The 24,203-nt window shown below is 38.2% G+C and overlaps 2 protein-coding genes across 2 annotated transcripts in view; both read left to right on the top strand.

The window, feature by feature from the left end:
* Positions 1-14,520, top strand: part of NUP62CL (nucleoporin 62 C-terminal like) — a 111,023-nt gene extending 96,503 nt beyond the window's left edge. Inside the window, exon 10 of the mRNA XM_027765756.1 lies at positions 13,613-14,520. Coding sequence (XP_027621557.1) covers positions 13,613-13,707 — 95 coding nt within the window. The 3' untranslated portion in view covers positions 13,708-14,520. The remainder of the gene's footprint in view (positions 1-13,612) is intronic.
* A 4,692-nt stretch (positions 14,521-19,212) lies between these two features.
* Positions 19,213-24,203, top strand: part of RBM41 (RNA binding motif protein 41) — a 48,676-nt gene continuing 43,685 nt past the window's right edge. Inside the window, exons 1-4 of the mRNA XM_027765754.1 lie at positions 19,213-19,278; positions 22,564-22,680; positions 23,305-23,497; positions 24,062-24,203. Coding sequence (XP_027621555.1) covers positions 19,271-19,278; positions 22,564-22,680; positions 23,305-23,497; positions 24,062-24,203 — 460 coding nt within the window. The 5' untranslated portion in view covers positions 19,213-19,270. The remainder of the gene's footprint in view (positions 19,279-22,563; positions 22,681-23,304; positions 23,498-24,061) is intronic.

Below are 24,203 nucleotides of genomic sequence, written 5' to 3'. Positions count from 1 at the left end.
TGGGAGTAGGCTTTTTAGCTCCTTCACTAGTTGTGATTTAACTGCACTGCTACCTTGGAAACAAGTTTGTTTTTTTTTCCCTTTTTTTTTTTTTTTTTTTTTAATTCTTTGTGAAATTGATGACATGAGTTGATTGGAAACATCATCTCTTGTATTCTGGAGTATAAGATTCCACTTCTGGTGCTTAAGAAGTAAATGCTCATTTTTTATTTTGTTTTGTTTAGATATAGAGAGAAATTTTTGCTGTAGGGTGCGTGTGTTTACCTGAGATAGAGAGACAAAAAACGAGAAATCACACCCCGGGGGAGGGGGGTGGCCATGCCGCCATCCCTTCTCCTCCATTCTCCTCTTGGGATCTTGGGCACACACGCACATGTGCCTGGCATTCAGTTTCAAGCTGCCGAGTCTAAGACTTCAATCGCAGTCTACCACGTGAGAGTCTAGCATCTTAACCACTATGCCACCTGCTGGCCCTGAAGTGAGTACTCTTGATTTGCCACAGATATAGCACCAGCACAAAGATACCTTACTTTTGAGGCTCACTTTTCATCTTTCTTTCTTTCTTTCTTTCTTTCTTTCTTTCTTTCTTTCTTTCTTTCTTTCTTTCTTTCTTTCTTTTTTTAAAGAATTATTCACTTAATTTTATGCATTATTATTATTTTTTTAATTTGACCAGAGAGAGAGAAAGAGAAAAGGGGAAAGTGAGAAAGCAAGCCACCAGGTCCAGGTCTTGAGTGGCATTCAGCCATATGGGAGTCCATCACCTTAACCACCATGCCACCTGCTGGTCCCCACTTTTAGAGTTTCTTAAGCCCAAAAGAGACATTTGCTTTTTCCCATTGTAATTTATTGAATGGTATTTTGTCTTCCCACTGTTTAATGAGCCACTTGCTAAATCTTTGCTCCATTTTACAGACAGAATAGATTCATTGTCATAGCTTTGGCCCTTGGTTATAAAGAACTTCTTGTAGGGTAGATTAGGATACTGAGATTAGAATTGAGCAAGTTTTCAGCTCATGTTAAGAAAAAGTATATGATGGTTAACATTCTCAGAGCGCTCTTTCCAACCAAGCATCTTTTTTATATGTAAATCCAGATTTGAAATACACTCAATACATCTGCAAAATTAGATTTCTCACTAATCCGACTTATGTGCGTTTTGTGCCCAAGTGAGTTTCCTCAAGCTGGAGAGCTTCCCCCAATGAATTACATGTAACATAATTTTTTTTTTTTGGAGAGGTTTTCGCTATAGGGCGCGTGCGCTCGCCAGACGTGCACTCGCCAGACAGACAGAGACATAGAGACAGAAAGCGAGAAATCACACTCCCAGGGGGGATGGTCACGCTGCAATCCCTTCTCCTCCATTCTCCTCTCGGGATCTTGGGCACGCACGCACATGTGCCCGGCGTGAGTTTTAAGCCACCGGGTTGGGGCACGAACCATGGTCGACTACCTGGGAGTCCAGAGACATAGCCATTACACTAACTGCTGGTTCCCATGTAACATAATTTAAACCACTCCCAAACAGCAGAATTTATATTGTTCGTGAGAAAGATTTTTCTCCAAAGCAATTTTCTTCCTATTAGTAACTAAAAAATATAAATTCACTGGAGCCTTATTATAATGCTGTTTTGGGACCTATGCTCAATGACCACCTCAGAGATAAAATGACTTGATGATATTTCACCAGTTAAACTTTCCCAGCTAGGATTCAGATAGACCAGCCTCATTCTGAGGACTTCAGGATTTGAAGGGACAACAAATAGGGTTATGGTATAGAATGCTGATTATTAGCTCAGCATAGTATTTATTTTATTAAGTTTATTTCACATGTATGTTTTTTTTCTCTCCACCATTTCCGCATCTGACCACCACTACTACTGTGTCCTGTCATAACATTCTATGCATTCTTAAAACCAAGCAAAAGGTGGAGTTCCATTTTTAAAAACCAAATAGGCATTTTGGACAGCACATTCTTGGCAATGGAACTTGGACAACATTTATCAAACACTAGGGAAAGTTCTCACTCTGCATTAGAAAAAGGACAGCCAGATATCACCTGTTACAGAAATGAAATAAGACAGAAAATTTTAACAAACCGTTTAAACTATTTTCTTATAGAGACTTCCTCCATTGCCAGAGATCTTGAATAGCCTCCTGGTCAGTCATCTGGAAGCAAATTCTTTACATAATTGATAAACTGGGCTTCCACTTCGGGAAGAAAACTACCTTTTTCTATACTTGCTTGCATTTTTGCTTTAATGTCTTCTACAGAACTAGGTCCTTTTGGTGTTTTAGGATTTTTTTTTTCTATTTTTTGAGTGATTCTTGACCCTTTGATCTTGGTGTTGATGCTTTTGAGTCTTCCATTCTGGTTTGATTTTTGAGCATTTTTTTGCCAGGAGTATCTCATATAGATTTTTTTCATTGGAGCCTTTTCTTCTATTTCCTCATTTTCAAAATCATCATCATCTTCTTCATCATCATCATCATTTTTGTCAGCAACAAGTTTTAAGTTTTTCTGTGCAACCTTGCTACCACCTCCAGGGGTAGATTGCTTTCCAGATATACTTAAGACTTTCACGTCCTCTTCCTCTTCTTCTCATTCTGCATCTTCCTCCACAGCTATTTCAAAGCCCCCAAGGGAAACCGTTGGCTGTACAGACACTTTCAGTGTTGCCAGTGTTACTTTAATTGGACTACCTTCATAATTCATTGCCTCTGCTTCAACAATGTGCAATTCATCCTTTGTACCAGCCCCTAAATTGACCGTTCTTAAAGATACCTGGTGTTCATTTTCATCATTATCCACTTTAAAGTGATAATATTTGTCGGCCTTTACTTCACATTCGAAAAGATAGTTCTGGGCCCTCACGGGGCTCATGTCCATCGAATCTTCCATGCGGTAGTGGCACGCACTTAGGTGGGTGAGAAGGCAGACGGAGGTAAATGATTATGGCTCCTGAAAACAGTCATGCCAGATGGAATTATTCCAAGGAAAGCCATAGTACTTTTATTTTAAAATTCCATGCCATTTGATGAACAGATACACTGTAACAGGAAGAAAGAAACCCTGTTAGGTATGAGTTTAAAGATACAGGGCTTGTTATCAATTCTCATTACCTTTGTCCTTTGAGAAGTTACTTAATCTTCATTTTTAATTATTTGTTCCATCTCAGGATATTGTGGGAATCAAATAAGATAATGTGTATAAACATTTTGAAAACTGAAGTGCTATATAATTGGAAGGTATTCTTTTAGATACAAGTCAAAACCTCAGAGCAGTTGTGACTAAATACAAAGCACTTACAACTTGCCAAGGCACCTTGTTATACCTCAATGTAGGAGGTATAAATGTCAATGGCACTTCTGCCTTGAACAGGTACCTAATGAAGGGGTAGAGTGTGATAAAGGAATAAAAACATAATCTTTAGTTGCTTTCCTAGGAGAGGTAGAATTTCAAATGAGAATTGAGTAATAAGTAATACTTCAAAAGGATGACTGAGTGAAGTCCACTTAAAATATAATAATTCTTCTACCCTGTTCCTCCCATGCTGCCAAGAAATCAGAACACTTTCAGCATCCTTACTTTTCACAGCCTTCCTAAAAATGTATTTTTAAATTAATTTTATATGAAGGGCAGTGCTATACACAAGCACAATGTCTTGTCACCACCTTAGTGGAGAAATTAGGATGTGAATTCTCATGGCAGAGGTGAAAGCTTTGTACATCTCTGTAAACAGCCTTCTTCCCATCAGACGTAGTTTAGCACTAACAATTCAAATATATTTATTCTGAGTGTTATCTTAATTTTAACAGGCTTGGTGTCTTCTTAAAAGCCATGATTAATGGGAAGACCGCATAGTCATTCTCTCCCCCTACCGCCCCACTTTCCTTTCCAAGTAAGAAATGAACCTTAATTTCACTTACTTCCTAATACTTCAAGATTGCTTTTAAGCAACAGCCTAACCTAACTAATACATGAGATATATTACGCAATAGCTAAAACCTTAAAATGTGACATTAGCTTAGCAGGCAAGCAACAATGATAAAACATATGGCAAAGACCCAGAAGATGGCCAACCACGTTAAGTAATGAGAACGGATTTGGTAAAACTATCACCTGACTTCCATTGGAGGTCATATTATGTGCCTACTGAGCCTGCACTTGCAGGAGAAGAGATTGGGAGTCAAAACTTATTTGTATATGTTAATCATTTTTAATTAAAAATTTTACTGAGGTAATTATAGATCCATGCATGATTGTAAGAAATAATGTAGAAGTCTTATTTATTCTCTACTTAGTTTTCCTCAGTGGTGACATACTATTAGAACTGTAGTACAATATCGCAACCAGTATATTGACATTAATACAATATAACCATCTCATTCAGATTTCTCCAGTTTTACTTGTATGTGCATGGGTGTGCATGTGCATGTGAGTGTGTGTGTTCTATACAGTTGTATCACATGTGTAGGTTTGTATATTCATCACCATAATCAAGATACAGAGCAGTTCCATACCACAAGATTTCCTCATCTTTTATCACCACAGCTACCTTCTTTCCACCAAAACCTCCCATCCCCAGTTCCTAACTCCTGGTAATCACTAACCTAGTCTGTTTCTAATATTTTATGACTGGAATCATGTAACTTGTAACCATTTGAGATTCTGCTGTTTTTATTTGTTTTTGTTCATCATAATTCCCCAGAGATTCATCCCAGTTGCTACGTGTATCAAATAGTTCAATCCTTTTTATTGTTGAATATTATTACATGGAATGGGTTTAGCACAATTGTTTAGCCATTCGCCTGCTGCAGGACATCTGGGCTGGTTCTAGTTTTTGAATATTATAAGTAAAGCTGCTATGAACATTTATTTACAGGTTCTTGTGTAAATGGAGTCAATGTCCAAGAATGCAATTACTGAGTCATACAGTAGTGGCATGTTTATGTTTTAAGTTTATTTATTTATTTGTCTAAGAGAGAGAGCAAGAGAGAGGTACCTACAACAGGCTCCTTACACAGGGACCCCCTTCCAACCTTAACTAGCCAGGATCATGGGCCTGCATGCAGAGGCCTGATGTGTATGGGGAGAACTCAGAACTCTAACCCAGGACCTATCCATGTGACTTCAGCATCAAGGAAATGTTGCATTACTGCTCCACCACTGCAGTTAGCATCACATTTAGTTTTATAAGGAACTGACACAGTTTTTCAGAGTGACTGTACCATTTTATATGCCTACCATTGATACATGAGTAATGCAGTTTATCTGTATCCTCTTACCAACATTTTGTATTTTCTTTTTTTTTTTTTTTTTTAAAGTTTTTGCCACAAGGTACGTGTGCTTGCCAGAGACACGCACCTTGTGTGTGAGAGAGAAAATGAAAAAGCATCCCCCGGGACTGTCCACATCACTGTCCCTTCTCCTTCATTGTCCCATTGTCCTCCGGGCATGCACGCACATGCACCCAGTATAATTTTCAAGTCACCAGGTCCAGGACTCCAACTGTGGTCAGTCATCTGTTAGAGTTCAGCACCTTAATCACCACACCCCCTACTGACCCCACATTTGGTGTTTTTATTGCTTTTTATTTCAGCCCTTCTGATGGATGTATAGTGATATAATTACAGTTTTAGTTTGCATTTTCCTGATGGCTAATGGTGTCGTACATCTTTTTCTGTGCTCATTTGCCTTCAGTATACCCTCTTCAGTGAAAATGTCTGTTCATGTCTTTTGTCCATTGCTATGGTTTGACTATGTCTCCTTCAAAATTTATGTGTTAAAATTTAGTTATCTGTTGTTACAGTGTTGCAAGGGTGGAGACTTAATCGATTATGGTGTTGAAAGTTAGGGCTTTTGGGAAGTGATTAGGCACCAGGTTGATTGAGTCCTGGTGAGTTTATAAGGAGGGGAAATGAAACAAAGACATGCTCTGCTCTACACACACTCCTGCCTCCTGCCATGTTGCAATACAACAAAAAGATCTCACCAGATGTCGACACCATGCTCTTGGATATATCAACCTCTAAACTATTGAGACCAGCAGATGGCGTAATGCTTACATTGCTGGACTCCCACGTATTTGACCACGGTTCAAGTCCCAGACCCAGCAGCTTAAAACTCACGCCAGGTTGGGACCAGCAGTTAGCATAATGGCTATGTCACTGAACTCCCATATAGTCAATCGCTGTTCGAGTTCTGGATCCAGTGGCTTAAACTCACGCCAGGCTCATGTGTGTGCGTGCCCAAGATCCTGAGAGAATGGAGGAGAAGAGATTGTAGCGTGGCCATGGCCCCTGGGGGGCTATTTCTCGCTTTCTGACTCTCTGTCTCTCTCTGCCTTTCTGGCTAGTGCAGGTGCCCTATAGCAAAAAACCTCTCAAAAACAAAAACAAACCACTCATACCAGGTGCATGTGCATACATGTGTGCCCAAGATCCCAAGAGGAGAATGGAGGAGAAGGGATTGTGATGTGGCCATCCCCCCGGGGGGGGGGGTGATTTCTTGCTTCCTATCTCTCTGTCTCTCTGGCATGCACACACACCCTGTAGCAAAAAGTGTCTCCAAAAATATATTAAATAAATAAATAAATAAATAAAATAAAACTATGAGCTAAATATATATTCTCAAATAAATTGCCTAGATTCACATATTTGTTATTAGCAACAGAACAGACTAAAACACACTATTTTCTAATCAGTTTGCTTTCTACGGTTGAATTTTGAGAATTCTTTGTGTTCTGATATGAGTCCTTCTGTCAGATACGTGGATTACAGATATTTTCTTCCAGTTTGTAGCTTTTTTATTCTTAACAGCATTGTTCACAGAATAAAAGTTTAACTTTTATTAGAGTTTTTACCATAGGGTGTGTGCACTATCTGCAGAGACAGAGAGAGACAGTGAGAGGGAAAGTGAGAAATCATCCCCCCAGGGGGTTGATCATGATGCAGTCCCTTTTCCATTTTCCTCCTCGGATTTTGAGCATGCATGCACATTCACACAGCATGATTTTCAAACTGCCAAGTCCAGGACTTGAACCAGGATTAACCATGTGGGAATCTAGCACCACATGCTGGCCCAGAAGTTTTTAATTTTGATGAGTCCTGTCCCGACCCACGGGACAGTCTAATAGGTTCCCTGGGGGAGGGAGTGAGAGATGGGACAAACACACGCACACACAATACGAGGTGCTGATCAAGTCTTCTCCTTCTTCTTCTTCCATTTATTGAGGAGAAATAGCGAGTTATATACAGCTGGTGGGCACCAATTGGTTGCCCAAAATGCAAATGAGATAGAACAGCATGAACCAATCATTGATGGGGGTGGATCTCTCCTGTTGCCTAGAAACCCAACCACTTCTGGGGAGAATGGTTGGTCACATGATTTCTGAGAAACAGTTTGCTCAGTGAGGAAGTGAAGCCTAATGGTTTCCAAGATGGTGGATAGCTCAAGATGGTGGATAGCTCAAGATGGCTTCTGTATGCAGTGCCCGCCACAAGTTCACTTAAACAGTATTTCCTTTTATGGATTGTGCTTTTGGTGTGAAGTGTAAGAACTTTCTGGCTAGCCCTATATACACTCAATGTTTTTCTATGCTTTTTTTAAACAAGTCTTATCATTTTATATTTAAGGCCATGATTCATTTTTACTTAGTTTTTGTAATATACTAAGGTTCTTTTTTATTTGTTTGGATATCCAGTTGTTCCAGTACCATTTGTTGAAAATTTAACTGTCCTTCCTCAGTTTTATCCTTTCTGTAAATTGCTTTTGTACCTTTGACAAAAATCAGTTTGGCATATTAGTATGGGTCTTTTTCTAAGGTATCTATTCCATGCATTTATGTGTCTTTCCCCTGACTAATTACTACATTTGTCTTCATTACATTAACTATATACTAAGCCTTAGTATCTATAGAATGATTCCTTCCACTTTTTTCTTCTCTGTCATGATTATTTAGCTCCTTTGCCTTTCCATAGAAGTTTTACAGGATTTGATAAGAATTGCATTTAATGTAGAGATGAGTTTGAAGAGAATCAACATTTTTACTGTGTGAGCTTTTCCATCCATGGACATGGTATATCCCCACATTTATCAAGATATTTTATTTATTTCATCAATGGTTTGTAATTTTCATCACTCCCATACATGTTTTGGTTTTGTTAGAATTATACCTTAGTATTTTCTTTGTCATGATTGTAAATGGTATTCTGGTTCACATATTTATTTTTGTTTTGTTTTGTTTTAGAGAAATTTTTTTGTCATAAGGTGCATGTGCTTGCCAGAGACACACAGAGAGATAGAGAGACAGGAAGCAAGAAATCACTCTCCCCTCCAGGAGGGATGGATACACTGCAATCCCTTTTCCTTAATTCTCCTCTTGGGATTTTGGGCATGCATGCACACATACCTGGTGTGAATTTCAAGCTGCTGGATCCAGGAATCGAACCACAGTACCTTAACCACTATGCCACCTGCTGGCTCCCATATATTCATTTTTAATGTATAAAAATACAATACATTTTCATATGTTGATCTTATATTCTTAGATCTTGCTGAATTAACTTCTTAGATCTATCAGTTTTTTGTAGCTTCTGTGAAACTTTGACCATCAATTTCACTAATGGTTCTTTTACTATCCATCATAAAGCTCCATTTTAACAAAATCTGCACATAGATATCCCAAAGGCACCCTAAATTAAACTTATCTAAAACTAGGTTTATTATTTTCACTCTCTCCTGGGTCTCCTAAATCCGTAACCCCTTTCCTTTTTCTCAGATAACTATTATTATTTACTTAGGAATTTAAGGCAGATTATTTTAATTTTTTTCAGTAAGTAATTATGATTATACTTCTTTTTATTTATTTATTTACTTATTTATTTTACATTTAATCACATTTATCTTTACAGTGTGCAACATTGTTTTTTTTCCCACAAATATCATGCATATCAATCAAGATAAAGACCTTACTATATATGTCATCATCAGCAAAAAGCTTTTCATATTTTTGTCAATTAAACATATTTTTTTCTTCCCCTGTTCCCCTCTCTCCCTCCCTCTATTACCTACCCTGATATTATCCCATCCCTAATTTCTCTATTATCTACCCTTGCCCACTCTGCTTCTATACCTTCCAAACTTTCAGTTTCTGCTATAGAGTGCAGACAATCGGTATGTATTGAGTGGGGACATACAAAGTCTGTCTTTATTTTTATTTTATTTTCTTTTATCTTAATGCAATTTATACATTCAATCAGTATACATCACTGAGCTTGTAAAGTGGATTTACCCAACATGAGTACACTTCACAACCGTCCAGTTTAAGATATGATACATGTTATCATCAAGAGATAGTCATTTCTGTGTTCCATAAATGTCTTGCCTCTCTATTTTGCTCCTTAATTTCTTTCCCCATACTCTCTCCCTTCTCCCACCCTCTTCCCACACTGTCTTCAGTAATGATTATATTTCCTAAGTAGCTCTTGAATCCTTTCTTTTCGGTAGATCCCCACCATCCCTATTTCAGGCCTTCATCTCTCACGTTGGAAATAGAGTAATTTCCTAAGATTTTTGAGAAATATCAGCTCCTTGGATCCATACACCATTTCCTACTTGCCAGAGATAATTGATTTCAATTATTTTAGCTTTTTTTTAGTTACTTATTTTTATATCTCTAAATTTACTTATACTGATACTTTTTAGTTTTTTTCCATATTAGACCTTCTCTGTAATGGACTTTTTGGAATTGGAGGTGAATATTTAACTTTTTTATATTGTGTATATGTGTGGGAGAGGTGTATATACACATACACATGCACACACACACATTCTTTTTATCTTCCCAATATACATAGATCATAGAATTCACATGTAGCAAGATTTAATATTTGAATTATAGGACCAGATCCATAGCACAGTGGTTAGATGCTATAGTGAGGAAGCCAGTTTCATTGCTGACCAGGATTTGAATTCTGGCCTAGTTGGATTCATGCTGGGCAAGATTCTGACAGGATGCAGAATTGGCAGAAAAAGAGTTGTGACATGACCAGACTCCTTTGGGAGGTGCTCTCTCTCTCTCTCATGTGTGTACATGCCCTTCAGCATTAAAAAAAAAAACGATTATGACTGCATAAATATTTTTCACAGGCTGGTCATATATTATACTACACTATGTCTTCTTTCTTTTATAAGTTTCGGATCTTTTGAATTTTATTTAGTTATTTGCCTTTAAAAAATTAACAGAGGGCATGTGCATTCATGAGAGAGACAGACAGACAGAGAAAGTGAGAAAGCACCCTTTGGGAGATGGCCACACCACAATCCCTTCATCTATATTATTCTCTTTGGATTTGGACACATACACACATGCACCTGGAGTATTTATCTAGCTGCCAGATCTGGGACTGGAACCACACAGTCAGCCATGTGGAATCCAGCTGCCTTAACCACCATGTCATGGGCTGGCTCCATTTGCTTAGTTTTCTACATACTTATCAGTAATTTATTCTCTAAGTCCCTGCCTTTAACTTAAATCTTTCAATTTCATCTTGGATTCATCTCTCTTTGATTCCTATAATCTCTATTCTACCATCTGGAATGGTTGCTCTTATTCTGCTATTCAGCTATCTTCTCCTTTCTACAGCATTCTTGTATATACTCTCTCTGTTTCTTTCTTCGTTGACTCTCCAGTTTCATGGCTCTTATATTTCCTGCTTCTTGATTTATTCTTTTGTTTCTGGTGCAGCACATATTTTAGTAGCTTCCAAAGAGTGTGTGAGAACTACATTTTTTTTGGAACCTTGAATGTCTGAAAAGGTATTTATTCTACTCTTACACTTGATAATCTTGGGTATTGAATTGCTTCTTGGAAATAGTTCTCTCTTGAACTTTTGAAGTTTTTCTTTCCTATGTTTGAGGGCTATTTTGATTCCTGAACTATTGGGTGACCTATTCATTATTGTGTTTTCTTTTTTTTTAAGCTTATTTATCTCTCTCTTCCATGAGTGAGAGACAGAGAGACCGGCATCGCTAACAGAATCTTCATGCCATAATCTACCCCCAACTCCAGCCAGCCCCCATCATGCACACATACACACCCAGCATATTCAAAGAGGTCTCCAGAAGCAACCTGGAACTCTCTCACTTGTGTCAGACTTGCAGAGTGGTACCACTGTGCCACCATCCAGCCTCCTGTTTTATATTTTCCTATGGAAGATTTTTATATTTTCCATCAGAATAATGACATTTCAAATGGTTTGCTTTGGTGCGAGTCTGTATCATTCCTTGAGCCAGATATTGATGAGTCAAGAAACTAATTTCTTTCAGTTTGGGCTGATTGTTATCAATTCTGTTTCTTCTAATTTCTTTCCCTTTTCCCTATGTTATCTCTATTCTTTCTGGAAATTCTTTTATTCTAGTGCTTGATGCCCTGGACAGATCTAAGTCTATTTTCTCTCTTATTTTTTCTTTAAGTTTTTGTTAGGTTTTTGGGGTACATACTCAGTTTTTCATTCAATTATTTCTATTGATATTTGCTTTCTGCGATATTTTTTGTTTTTTAAGAGCTTGTCAGTTTTCATGACTGTGTGTTCATTTTAATAGCATCCTGCTATTTCAGGATACTGAATCCTTTCTCTGAGGTTATTAATGATTTCTTTAAAATATTTTATTCTGTCTGTATTGTTTCTTTCAGCTTTCTTTAGCTGTTTCATTCTAGTCTTTTTCATTTTAAAGGTTTTCCTTAAATGTCTGATGATTCTTGTTTGTCCATTTATATCAAGAATGATACATTAAAAAGTTTTATAGGTAAGGCTTGTTGACTTATGATAGGATAATTTAGTCCTTTTCATTGAGAACTTTATTTTTCTTTAGCTGGTCAAATTCTCTTGAGAAGAATTTTCTAGGTCCTGGCCAGAGATTAATAAGCTGTTGTTATTGTCTTCTTTCTCATTGCAGTCCTCCTTATGGTTTTGTGCTGTTACTTTTTTCTTCTTTTTTTTACATCTCTTTACTGCTATTTTACAGTAGAATGCAGCAGTGGTGAATGCGTTTAACTTTGACCTAGAGACCTTAATGGTCTTCTTTTCCTAATCTTGCACAGTCCAATTCACTTTTCACATCACTGTCAGAGTAATCTTGGTAAAATAATACTGTAGTCTCTTTTTTAAAAACCTTCACTAGTTCCCATTTCCCAATGATAAATTCTGGCTCTTTGTATAATATAGAAATATATACCCTGTATAATCTAACCCTTCCTTGTATCTCTGGACTCAACTCTTGTTAACAGCATTTTTTTAAACTGTTTTTGCCGTAGGGTATGTGCACTTGCCAGAGAGACAGAGAGAGAGAGGAAAACTGAGACGACACCCCTAAGGGAGGATGGCCATACCGCAATCCCTTCTCCATTCTCCTCTTGGGATTTTGGGCACACACACACATGTGTGCCCAGTGTGATTTTCAAGCCATTGGGTCTAGGGGGGTCAAACCATGATCAGTCATGTGAGAGCTCAGCGCCTCAACCACTAGTTGACTAAAGAAAATTAAAGTATATTGTATACATTTAGTTTTTGTTTTATAAAACTTTTCTTTTTGGGAACCAGCAGTTAGCGTAATGGCTATGTCGCTGGACTCCCACGTAGTCGACTGCAGTACATGTCCCGGACGCAGTGGCTTAAACTCACTCCGGGCGCGTATGCGTGCGTGCCCAAGATCCCGAGAAGAGAATGGGGGAGAAGGGATTGTGGCATGGCCATCCCCACTGGGGGGTGATTTCTTGCTTTCTGTCTCTCTGTCTCTCTCTGTATGTCTGGCGAGCACACGCGTCCTATAGCAAAAACCTCTCAAAAAAAAAAAAAGTGGAAATTTACTGTTTTCTATGGTAAAATTAATGGTATTTTGCAGTGCTTTGCCCCTGAGCAAATTTAAGAACAACCAAGTTAAATAAATCATTAGAAAGAACAGAATGTAGGGACCAGCAGTTAGCATAATTGCTATTTCGCTGGACTCCCACGTAGTCGACCGCGGTTCGAGTCCCGGACCCGGTGACTTAAACTCATGCCGGGCGTGTGTGCGTGCGTGCCCAAGATCCCAAGAGGAGAATGGAGGAGAAGGGATTGCGGCGTGGCCACCCCCCCGGGGGGGTATTTCCTCCTTTCTGTCTCTCTGTCTCTGTCTGTCGAACGCACGCGCCCTATAGCAAAAACCTCTCCCCCCCAAAAAAAAGAAAGAAAGAACAGAATGTGAATGTACTCAATGTATTTATTCGATTATAGTTAGCAAGGACTCACCACATCTATATTCTCAATGTAATAAGCATTTTGTGTGGCACTTTTAGGGTATAATGAGTAAAAAAGCTAACACTTCTCTCCAACAAAACATAAACATCAAGGATACTGTTATTTGCTTAGATGCTAGGGAAAACAGATGAAGAACAGTTTTGTCCACTCTATTCATATTTTCAAAATAGATAGATGAAATTTTTCCCTATTTTTTCTAAAAAAGTTATTAAAATTGATATGTAAAGTTTAATAAATCATTTGCTGAAGGGAAAATGTAAGTTATTATATGCCTGGGATATTAATGATAGTGCAACTTCTTCCCCAATAGGCATGCTGCAAAGGAAGGTAGAAGAGGTAACACAGATTTTCGAGGAATGTCTTCGCAAGGAGCAGGAACGCAAAGTCAAGATTGCTTTTGATTGAATGACCACATCTTCAGCATGTTAATTTTGGATTATTCATTACCTACAACTTTTGATGATGTTAAATATCGTATTTAGAGTTACTATTTAACCTTTAGTATTTACAGTTACTATTTAACCTTTGGTTGCAAAAAGTGTGCATGTGTGTGTGTGTTTGGTTTTCCACTTAAATATTGTACCACTGAGAATTATACTGTAGTTTTGCTTTCAGTATTAGCAAATTAAAACTCCTTTAAGCCCCTTAATCCAGGCAGCAACCTGTTAGAGGTTGACTCTGTGTAATTTATATTTTTTCCTCTTAGATTTCACATCTGACCACTAACAAACATTGTCTTTCTCACTCCAGCTGACTTGTGAAGAGATGTTTGCCAAAAAAATACATGCCAACCTGTCTTTGCTATGTGCCTGTTACGTTTAATGTATAGTGTTAGATACTGTAAAGTCTCTCTCTTCAAAGGAACTTACAGTCTAGTTTCAGATATGATGATTGCTTGTGTATAAAAAACGTAGACAATATGAGAAAGTGTATTATGAAAAACAGAAAGTATATGGTCGAAATTCAGAGAAAAGAGGGAAAGTTATAGTACATTTGAGACTTCAGTTTGATTGTTTTCAACGGATAAGGTTCTGTTTAGTTGTTTTCAATGTAGAGATATTCAGGTGTTTTATTTGGTTTTAGCATTTGATTTATAGTTGCTAGTTTTCAAGTGTTTGTTTATTCGGTTTTTTTAAGGCCTTGTTCTTAGCTTTGGAAAAGTCTGTTCTCTTGTGTTTCATGCTTTACTCAAGTCAAATAAAGGTGATGTTCTAAAATAATAAAAGTGTAACAGCAAAATAAACTACTTACAAGTTTTGATGTGACTGGAGCTAGTTGTCTATAATTACTAAGCTGAATTTCTCTTGTAATAATTACACGTGACCATCCTGAGGATGCACATTACAGGATGAAAATATTCTTGAAATGGATATTAATGATAATTAATCTTTTGAGTAGACTAAATGCCAGAATTTACATGGCCTCTTTTTATCCTACCCATTTTTTTTCTAGAAACAACTTCTTACTATGTAAGTTTTTGTTATAACTCAAAATTATAGAACGTGAGAATAATCCAGAGACCATTTAATCTTGTAGATAATCTCTGTAGATAAACACAGATTTTTAGTTTTTAAAATAATCTCTAGTTTTCGTTGTGTTTTGTTTTTTATTGTCATAGGGCAGGAGTGCTCTCCAGAAGGAAAGAAAGCTTCCCCTGATGTGGTGCGTTAATGCCACAATCTTTCCTTCATTTCTTTTTCTTTTCAGAATTTGGCACATGCACACACACATACACACACACACACACATACACAGAGTATGTTTTTCTAGCTGCCAGAGCCAAGATTTGAACCATGGTTGGTTTTGCTGAATCTGAATACTAGTGCACATCACTTAACCACTGTGCCACAAAGCCAGCAATCTAGATTTTGAGTTCAGTGTTATTATTATTATACCCTTGATAAAGACATTTTCCCGTTTGTTTTGGAGATTCAACTCTTGTAAAGTAGCCTGTGTCTAAGTTAAGACCCACATTCAATGAAAAGAACATAATGTATTAGAAGAAATACTGGTTCTAATTTTATGCCTGCTTAATTAACTGGGTGAGTAATTTTATCCTGGGCATTACCATTTTCCTATAAAATGAGGGTTGAACCATGTTAGGGTTTTCCCATTTTGTGAGGAAAAAAAACCTAGTTTTCATTTATCTGAAGTTTTGAAATTCCTTTATGTCTTTTTCACTACTAGTAGAGTGCTTACTGTAAATTTCCTAAATAAAGAGGAGGCTACAGTACTGCTTGCACTATCTTACAGTTAACACTGCCTTAACTGAAAGTTCTTTTTTCAGTACATAGAAGATACTCGAGGATGGCAAGTGGATTCCAGATGAATCCAGTAACCATAAGATTTATAAGATTTACTAGAGGATCTTAAGGTACCATCTGGAATTTAGAGCCATGGACTAAAATATTTTTTTAGGGTTTTGCCATAGGGTGGCATGCACTTGCTGGAGAGAGACAGAAAGAGAGGGAGCCATGGCACAATCCTTTCTCCTCCATTCTCCTCTTGGGATTTTAGGCAAGCATGCACATGTACTCAGCATGATTTTCAAGCCACTAGACCTGGGAATTGAACTGCAAGGCCATGTGGGAATGCAACACCTTAATCCCAATGCCACGTGCTAGCCCTCAGACTAAATCTTTTTTTTTTTTTTTTTTGAGTTTTTGTCTTAGGGCACATGCACTCGCCAGAGAGGAGAAAGACAGAGAGAGAGAAATTGAAAAATCACCCCCCCACACACCCCACCAGTGGGACTGGCCACAACACAATACGTCGCCAGAGAGGAGAAAGACAGAGAGAGAGAAATTGAAAAATCACCCCCCCACACACCCCACCAGTGGGACTGGCCACAACACAATACGTTCTCCATTCTTCTCTTGAGATTTTGGGCACTCACGCGTGCGCGCGCGCGCACACACACACACACACACACACACACACACAAACACACACACGGCATGGTTTTCTTTTTTTTAAAAGTTTTTGCCATAGGGCATTTGTGCTCTCTAGAGAGAGAGAGAGAGAGAGAGAGAGAAAGTGAGAAATCATCCCCCAGTGAGAAGTTAATGCCACAATCCCTTCTCAGGATTTTGGGAACATACACACATAAATACGCGCATACATACGCACCTGGCATGCATTTCAAGCCACTAGGCCACCACTCCATGTTTAATTGGCACAAAAATGAAAAGTTATTTGCTGAGGACTAAATCATCTTTGAGATTCCTTCTCTGGTTTTAACATGTGTCTAAAAGACAAGGCATTGTTGAATAAATTTTAATTAAAAAGTAAGAAATAAACCATTTTTTCCAGTAATGGTAAGGCATCATTTAATGTTAGGCCCTGGAATCTTGAATCCCTCTCAACCTTTTTTAACTTGTGTACACTATTAGTTTGAAGAGAATTCTTAAAATTATAATGTTGACATTTTCCCAACGCACACATTTTTTTTTTGTCCTTTGTAAACATGCTGTATTTATTCTCTATAACTTCATTTATACTATCTCATTTGGGAAATATGAAAGACATGGACAGTTGTTTACTTGTAATAATATATGATGAGTAGATTCAAAAGGTTTTTGGTTTTAATGTCTTTTTCCATATCTAGGTATTATAATTGCTTCATAATGTATTCATTAGGAGTGTGCTGTGAAGGGAACCAGCAGTTAGCGTAATGACTATGTCGCTGGACTCCCACGTAGTCGACCGCGGTTCACGTCCTGGACCCGGTGGCTTACAACTCACGCCGGGTACGTGTGCGTGCGTGCCCAAGATCCCGAGAGGAGAATGGAGGAGAAGGGATTGTTTGCGGCGTGACCATCCCCCCTGGGGGGTGATTTCTCGCTTTCTGTCTCTATGTCTCTCTCTGGCGAACGCACGCGCCCTATAGCGAAAACCTCTCCAAAAAAAAAAAGTGTGCTGTGAACAAAATATCTAAAAAGGGACAAACCATCAAGTATGTCTGTGTTAAGGAGGAGCTTCTGCCTTTGTCAGAAAAGTCATGATGCATAGAAAAGCATAGAAAAATAGGTCATGACTTTTCTGATAACCTAATATATACTATAGTATATAATGTATAATAACTATACTATATTACATAATAATATACACAGAGTGTGTACACCTGGTGTGTATGTGTATGTATATGTATATATAGTACTATTATATATAATATGAAATATAATTACATAATGTGTATTATATGTAATGTAATACATATATATATATGTACACACACACAATTGATGTGGGTGTGTGTGTATACCTGCCACATGTGAATGACTACAGTATAGTCATTTGTAGTCAACCTAGTCTTCCTGTTTCAAATGGACCCACACAGTCAGAAAGATCTTGACTGATAGTTTCCCAGCTCTGGAGATGCCCAGGCTAGCAGCTGCTCTTTGGTCTTTTGCTCTTAACTTGATTGTGGAGATCCAAAGCAGTTTGAGTAAATCTGAACTTACTGGATAACTTTGAAATATTTACTCATAGATTACCATCCTCTCATGGAGTGACTTTAAACCTATACTTTGTATAGTGCTTTATAGTCACCCTGTTCTTCTGAGGTCTTTTTCCTGTTTTACAGGTGAAGAAACTGGCCTAGATTAGTTAAAGAGACTTACTGAAACTCATATAGTCTGGTAACTTATCAAAGCAAAAGTTCAAGACCAGACTGCCTCCGGAACCCTACTGCTATCTTATCAACTGAGAAATAATATTCAAGTCCAAGCAGTGTGGCCTCCATTCCCCAAACCCATGATTTTTTTTTTTTCTTCTTTGGAATCTTATGATTTAAAAAGGGTTCTTTTTCATTAAAAAAGAATTAACTAGGTAATATAGCCATGTTGTTCAAAATTCAAAGGGCAGCAAAAGATATCAGTGAAGAGTTGTTCCTGCCCTTGTTCCCTAGCTATCTAGTTCCCCCACCTAGAATAATTCACTTAATATTTTCCTGTGCATTCTCCCAGAGATTTTCTGCCCATACAAGCATACACTATATTTTCACTGTTTACACAAATGCAAGCATACTATACATGTTCTGCATCTCGTTACTGCACTAATTATATTTTAGGGATTGTTCAATAGCAGTCCATATAGAACTTTGTCATCTTTGTAGTTGCATAGTTTCTCACTGAGTGAATGTATCATGTTTTTGAATATTTGAATTGTTTTCATTATTATAAACAATGAAGAACAATGAATAAATAATACATACATACTTGAGGATATACAGTGTTGAGGATACTATTTATAGGTGTTGGATTCCTGCTTTACAGGAAATGTACATTTATAATCTCAGTATCTTCAAGTTGCCCTCCCAAAGTATAGAAATGATACATATTTTTACTAAGCAATGTATTGAGAATGCCTATTTCCCCACAATTTCAATAGAACAATTGTATTATCAAACTTTTCCAATCTGGTAGACAAAAAGTCATTTTAGTACACTTTTTAGAAATAAACTTTTTATTTAAAACAGTTTTAGATTTCCAGAAAAGTTGCATAGTGCAGTATTTCACATGCCTCCACACAGTTTCCCTTAGTTTTAACATCTTACGTAACTCTGGCACATTTGTCTCCTCTAATGAACCTTATTAAGTGTAGAGCATAGTTTATTCACATTTCCTTAATCTTTACCTTGTGCCCTTTTTTGTTCTAGAATCCCATCCAGAATCATATCTCATTTGGTTCCCCTTGGCTGTCACAGGTGACTCCCATGTTTATGAGCTTGATATTGTGGGCGTTGTCTCTAACCTGAACAGAAAATTCAGGAGAAATACTTCGACCATTTTACAATACATTGGTCATTCAATACCTACTTTCTCTTTCCGTGCCTCAATCTCTCTGCAACTACAATTCCCAGAGTCCCACGCTCCACCACAATCATCTTAGAGTCTGCCGCGCAGAGTTCTGGGACTTGAGGTCCGAAGCCTATTTCTCCAAGTTAAATATAAGGGCCTGTGGAAACATGAAGAGGTAAGCACTCGTCTGAGGAACAGGCGGCCAGGGGATCTCTGTTCTTTGTACTTGAAAATGACTTTTATTTCTTTCTGTAAGGGGTATGTCACGTTTTGGGATGAGGTTTCGCGTGTGCGCGGGAGACAAAGGAAAAGGGAGCGGGGGAGATGGACTAACCAGGCCTGTAGGGCGAAGTTCAGGACCGGCCGCAGCTGGGGCAGGTTTCCGTCGGAATGCCCTCCCGGCACAGGCCCCAGGAGCTGGCTGGGTGCTGCGGCTTCTTCCTGTTCCAGACGGACCCACCCAGGCAGAAGGATCTTAGCGGACAGATTTCCAGCTCCGAAGATGCCCACGGCAGCTCTTCCCAGTCCCACCCTACCTCCATCTCATCTCAGAAGGGGTGCACGCAGGGTGGGTGCATTTATTTGCAATGGCTGTGTATTAACGAAGACGTGCTTATGCCTGAATACCATATGGCGCTTTTCAATCTTAAAGTAGGAAAGTGATACTTCATTTCTGCCAATGTAAAGGAAAGGCACAAACCAGTTCGATATACATTATTATACGAAAAGAAAGGCATTGCTAAGAGCGGATCCCCCTACTGGTTCTACACCAAATGGCTGCTTGAGCCCAAGTGGTCGGTGTTAAGAGCGGGGGCCACACAATTATTGACAGTACAGAAATTTAAAGGATTCTCATTAAATAAGTTTTGTACTCTCTCTGCAAATGGAGTCATCACTCTGGAATAGTGCAGGACATTTAAAATATTTAATTGACATGCTCTCCTCACTACCAGTTCCATCTTAAAAAAAAAAATTTTACTTTCCCTGTCTGAAAATAAACTTTAAAGTTTTTATATCTCATAATGCAAACTAATGTATATCGTTTATATATACAGTTCAAACACTAATAATAAAAGCAGACATCCACTACAAACTTAAGAAATCGAATATCAACAGTACTTTAGAAGTCCCCTGTGTCTCCTCCCTGGTTCTTTCTTCTCCTCCCTTGCTTCATTCACCCTGAGGTGACCACTATCCAGAATTTTGTGTTAATCATTCATTTGCTGCTTTGAATTTTAAAGAGTTTTTAGAAAGCCTAAGGAGGGAAATTAGAGAGAAAAATAGAGAGGCAAGATATTTGTGGGATACAGAAATGGTTTATTACCTGTTGATGATAATGTTTATAGTATCCTCAACTAGATTGGTGTGAAGTGTATATTTCATGTTGGGTAAATTCACTTTACATGTTAAATGTTGTTTAGTGATTGAAGTATAAAATAAATTAAAATTAAAATGTTAATATAAAAAAAGAGTTTTTAGCACATAGGAATTTATCCTAACAATATGTTTCTAGTTTTGTCCATTTTCCAACTTTATACAAACTCATACATATTGTGTGAATTTTTCTGTGGCTTGCTTCTTTTTAACTCAACTTTTTTTTTTAACAGTAGATTCATGTATATTGATGTATTTTTTTATGCTTTATTTGAAATAAACTTTAAACTTAGAAATTTTGGGATTTTTAAATGATAAATAAGACTAAGACACTTAAACAGAATTTTTAAAAACCTTGGACCTAAAGATGTTTTGAAATTTCTTGAAATAGCACCAACTTTTTCTAGAACATGAATAGCTTGCTTATAATTATGGGGGTTAGTTTGTTAGGCCTTATCATAACCCCCCTAGGAAAGATCTATTTTTTTTTTTTTTTTGGAGAGGTTTTTGCTATAGGGCACATGCGCTCGCCAGACAGAGAGAGAGAGAGACAGAAAGCGAGAAATCACCCCCGGGGGGGATGGCCACGCTGCAATCCCTTCTCCATTCTCCTCTCGGGATCTTGGGCATGCACACACACGTGCCCAGTGTGAGCTTTAAGCCACCGGGTCCGGGACTCAAACCGCGGTCAACTACGTGGGAGTCCAGCGACATAGCCATTATGCTAACTGCTGGTCCTGGAAAGATCTATTTTATAAGGAAGGTATTTAATATTTGTTTCTTCATTGGATAACTCATTTTTGTGTGTTTATTTTTTATCATCTATTGTTGCATGCTTACATGGTCTTATTTCATTTATTGATTTATTTATTTTAGGTTTTTGCCATTGGGTGTATGTACTTGCCAGAGAGAGACAGACAGAGATAGAGAGAGGGAAAATAAGAAAACACTCCCCAGGGGCGACGGCCACACTGCAACGCCTTCTCCATTCTCTTCTCGGGATTTTGGGCACACACACACACACACACACATACCTGGCATGTTTCAAGCCACCAGGTCCAAGACTCAAACCATGGTTGGTCATGTAAGAGTGCAGTGCCTTGACCACCATGCCATCTGCTGGCCCCAAGTGGTCTTGTTTATTTACATTTTAATAATAGTTTTCAATTTTATTTAGGGTCATTTGACTCATGCTAGCTGTTACCTAGATTTCTACACAATAGTGTCTAGGCTATAAAATGTTATGACCCAATTTATACTGACTCCCCAGAATCATCTCCCTTTACACCAGACATGAATGTCAGCTAAATGGAACTTCTCAATACTCCGCAGTACACATTTCTGTCTATTCAGACTTGCTCTCCTTGTTCTCCTTTCATTCATCCACTCAGTCCTTCAAATGCCCGTTTAAGAATACTTTTATGGGACAGGTAGCCATACCCTAGTGGTTAAGGGAGCCACATCCTACATGGCTGACTGTCATTCAGCTCCAGCAGCTTGAAAAACATGCCAAGTGCATATGCATGCATGCTGAAAATCCTATCAGGATGGAGAAATGAAGGAAAAAGGACTGTACTATGACCATATTTCTTTCCTCTCCCTCTCTCTTTCTCTGTCTCTCTCTGGTGAATGTGTGCAACCTCTGCCAATTAAAAACAAGAGTATCTTTCTAAATCTTCCTTCATCACTCTTGCTCCCAATTATCTCTTTCTTCTGTGAAAGTTATACTTATTTAGCATGTTTCTCTATTTCATTATCCATTCATATTCTCCTTCCCCACAAGAACATGCACACCACACACACACACACCCAAACACAAACATGTTTCTTCTCCCTAAACAGATTGGAAGCTTCATGAGTTTAAAGACCATGCCTTGGTTATCTTTGACTTCCATTGGTACCTAACTCTGTAAATATCTATTTAGTAAGCATTTGTAGAATGAATGATAAAGAACAATAAATTGTTAAAGTGTCTTTGAAAACATGGAGTCACTAATGGCAGATAATATACATAAGAAATGTATTTTGAGACTCATTGCCTCTTATACTCTCTGTGTATATACTTACTTACAACTGTCTACTCCAGGGTAAACAGCTGTGTGAAGAGTGAGGAGCATGTTCTGGAGGAGCTGGAAACAGAAGGGGAGAGGCAGCTGAAAAGCCTCCTTCAACATCAACTTGATACTTCTGTCTCCATCGAGGAGTAGGTATTAATTTTGCAAACAGGTAGATCCTTAGAGACCCTCATTTCCAGGTGACAGACTCCTTATCTTAAAGCCTGGATGGAGCACAGTCTTCTCCCACCCACTTCTTGGGGCAAACTTCTACTTATTAGGCAGAGTTTTGTTTCTGTGTGTTTCCCTCTAGGAAGCCTCCCATATCTTATTAAGTCTGAACCAAATATCTTTCCTGTATCTTTCTACAGCACTCTGTATTTCCCCTGACATAGCACTTATGACCCATCATTATCATTGCCTATTCACGTGCCTTTCTTCCATAAAAGCAGGGGTCATTTTTTTTAATCTTTTTGTACTTTTAAATCCTTAGTAACTTAACTAGCACAGTGCCTGATGCATAATAGGTCAACAAGTATTTGTCAGTTCAGTCATTTATTAGTCTTAGATGATGGAGCTGTTTTGTTGCATTAGTGCTTCACCCTAGAAATAGGATGTGAGAGGGGAACTGCTGATGAGTTTCATTGTGCCTCTTATATTGGTGTACCATGACCTGCATGGTCAGATCCAGCCACTCCCTACAATGGCGATCCCACACATCCATGAATTGTGGTAATCTTAAGATGTTCTTACTCTAACTGCTTGTTTTGCAGATGTATGTCTAAGAAAGAGAGTTTTGCTCCTGGTACTATGTATAAGCCCTTTGGGAAGGAAGCAGCTGGTACCATGACTTTATCCCAATTCCAGTCGCTACATGAAAAAGACCAAGAAACTGCTTCTCTCAGGGAACTAGGGCTCAATGAAACAGAAATCTTGATCTGGAAGAGCCATGTTTCAGGTGAAAAGGTAAGTTGGCAATATTTTTCAGTCATTTGTTTTTTGTTTGTTTTGGAAAGTAAAGGACAGGATCTCTTAATTTCAGCATTGAGAACCTTTCACTCTTCTCACAAAGCTGAACTTTGTTAGCATGTCTTCTTTGGATTTTAGGATTGAGTGAAATAAAAGCTGTTCCTTGACTACTTGTTTTCTTTTTCTTTTTTAGGTTTTAATCATAAGATATTTGCACTCACCAGAGAGAGCAAAAGTGAAAAATCACTCCATGGGGGCGGTGGCCATGCCATAATCCTCTCTCCTCCATTCTCTCTCAGGATTATGGGCATGCACACATACACACTTGGTATGATTTTCAAGCTGCTAGGTCCAGGACTCAAACTGTGGTCAGCCATTTGGAAGTCCAGTGCCTTAACCACCATGACACCTATTGTCCTCAGTGCCTTGACTTCTTAGCTAACACTTTTTATAAATGTTCATTTCTAGTCCAGATCATCATCTTCCTTGCTTGAGACATCAGAGCATCACCTTTAGGGTGTGTCCTGTATGATACATACCCTTTCTTTTGTCTGGTTTCAGAGGACAAAACTGAGGGCAACTCCTGAAGCAATACAGAACCGTCTTCAAGATATTGAAGAAAGGATCTCAGAGCGTCAGCGCATTCTTTGCCTGCCACAGAGATTTGCAAAGAGCAAACAGCTGACTAGACGAGATATGGAAA

This window comes from Tupaia chinensis, unplaced genomic scaffold (genome assembly GCF_000334495.1).
Source record: "Tupaia chinensis unplaced genomic scaffold, TupChi_1.0 Scaffold139696_1, whole genome shotgun sequence".
Taxonomy (NCBI): domain Eukaryota; kingdom Metazoa; phylum Chordata; class Mammalia; order Scandentia; family Tupaiidae; genus Tupaia; species Tupaia belangeri.
Note: the sequence above shows the minus strand (reverse complement) of the source record. Positions and strands in the feature narration are given on the sequence as shown.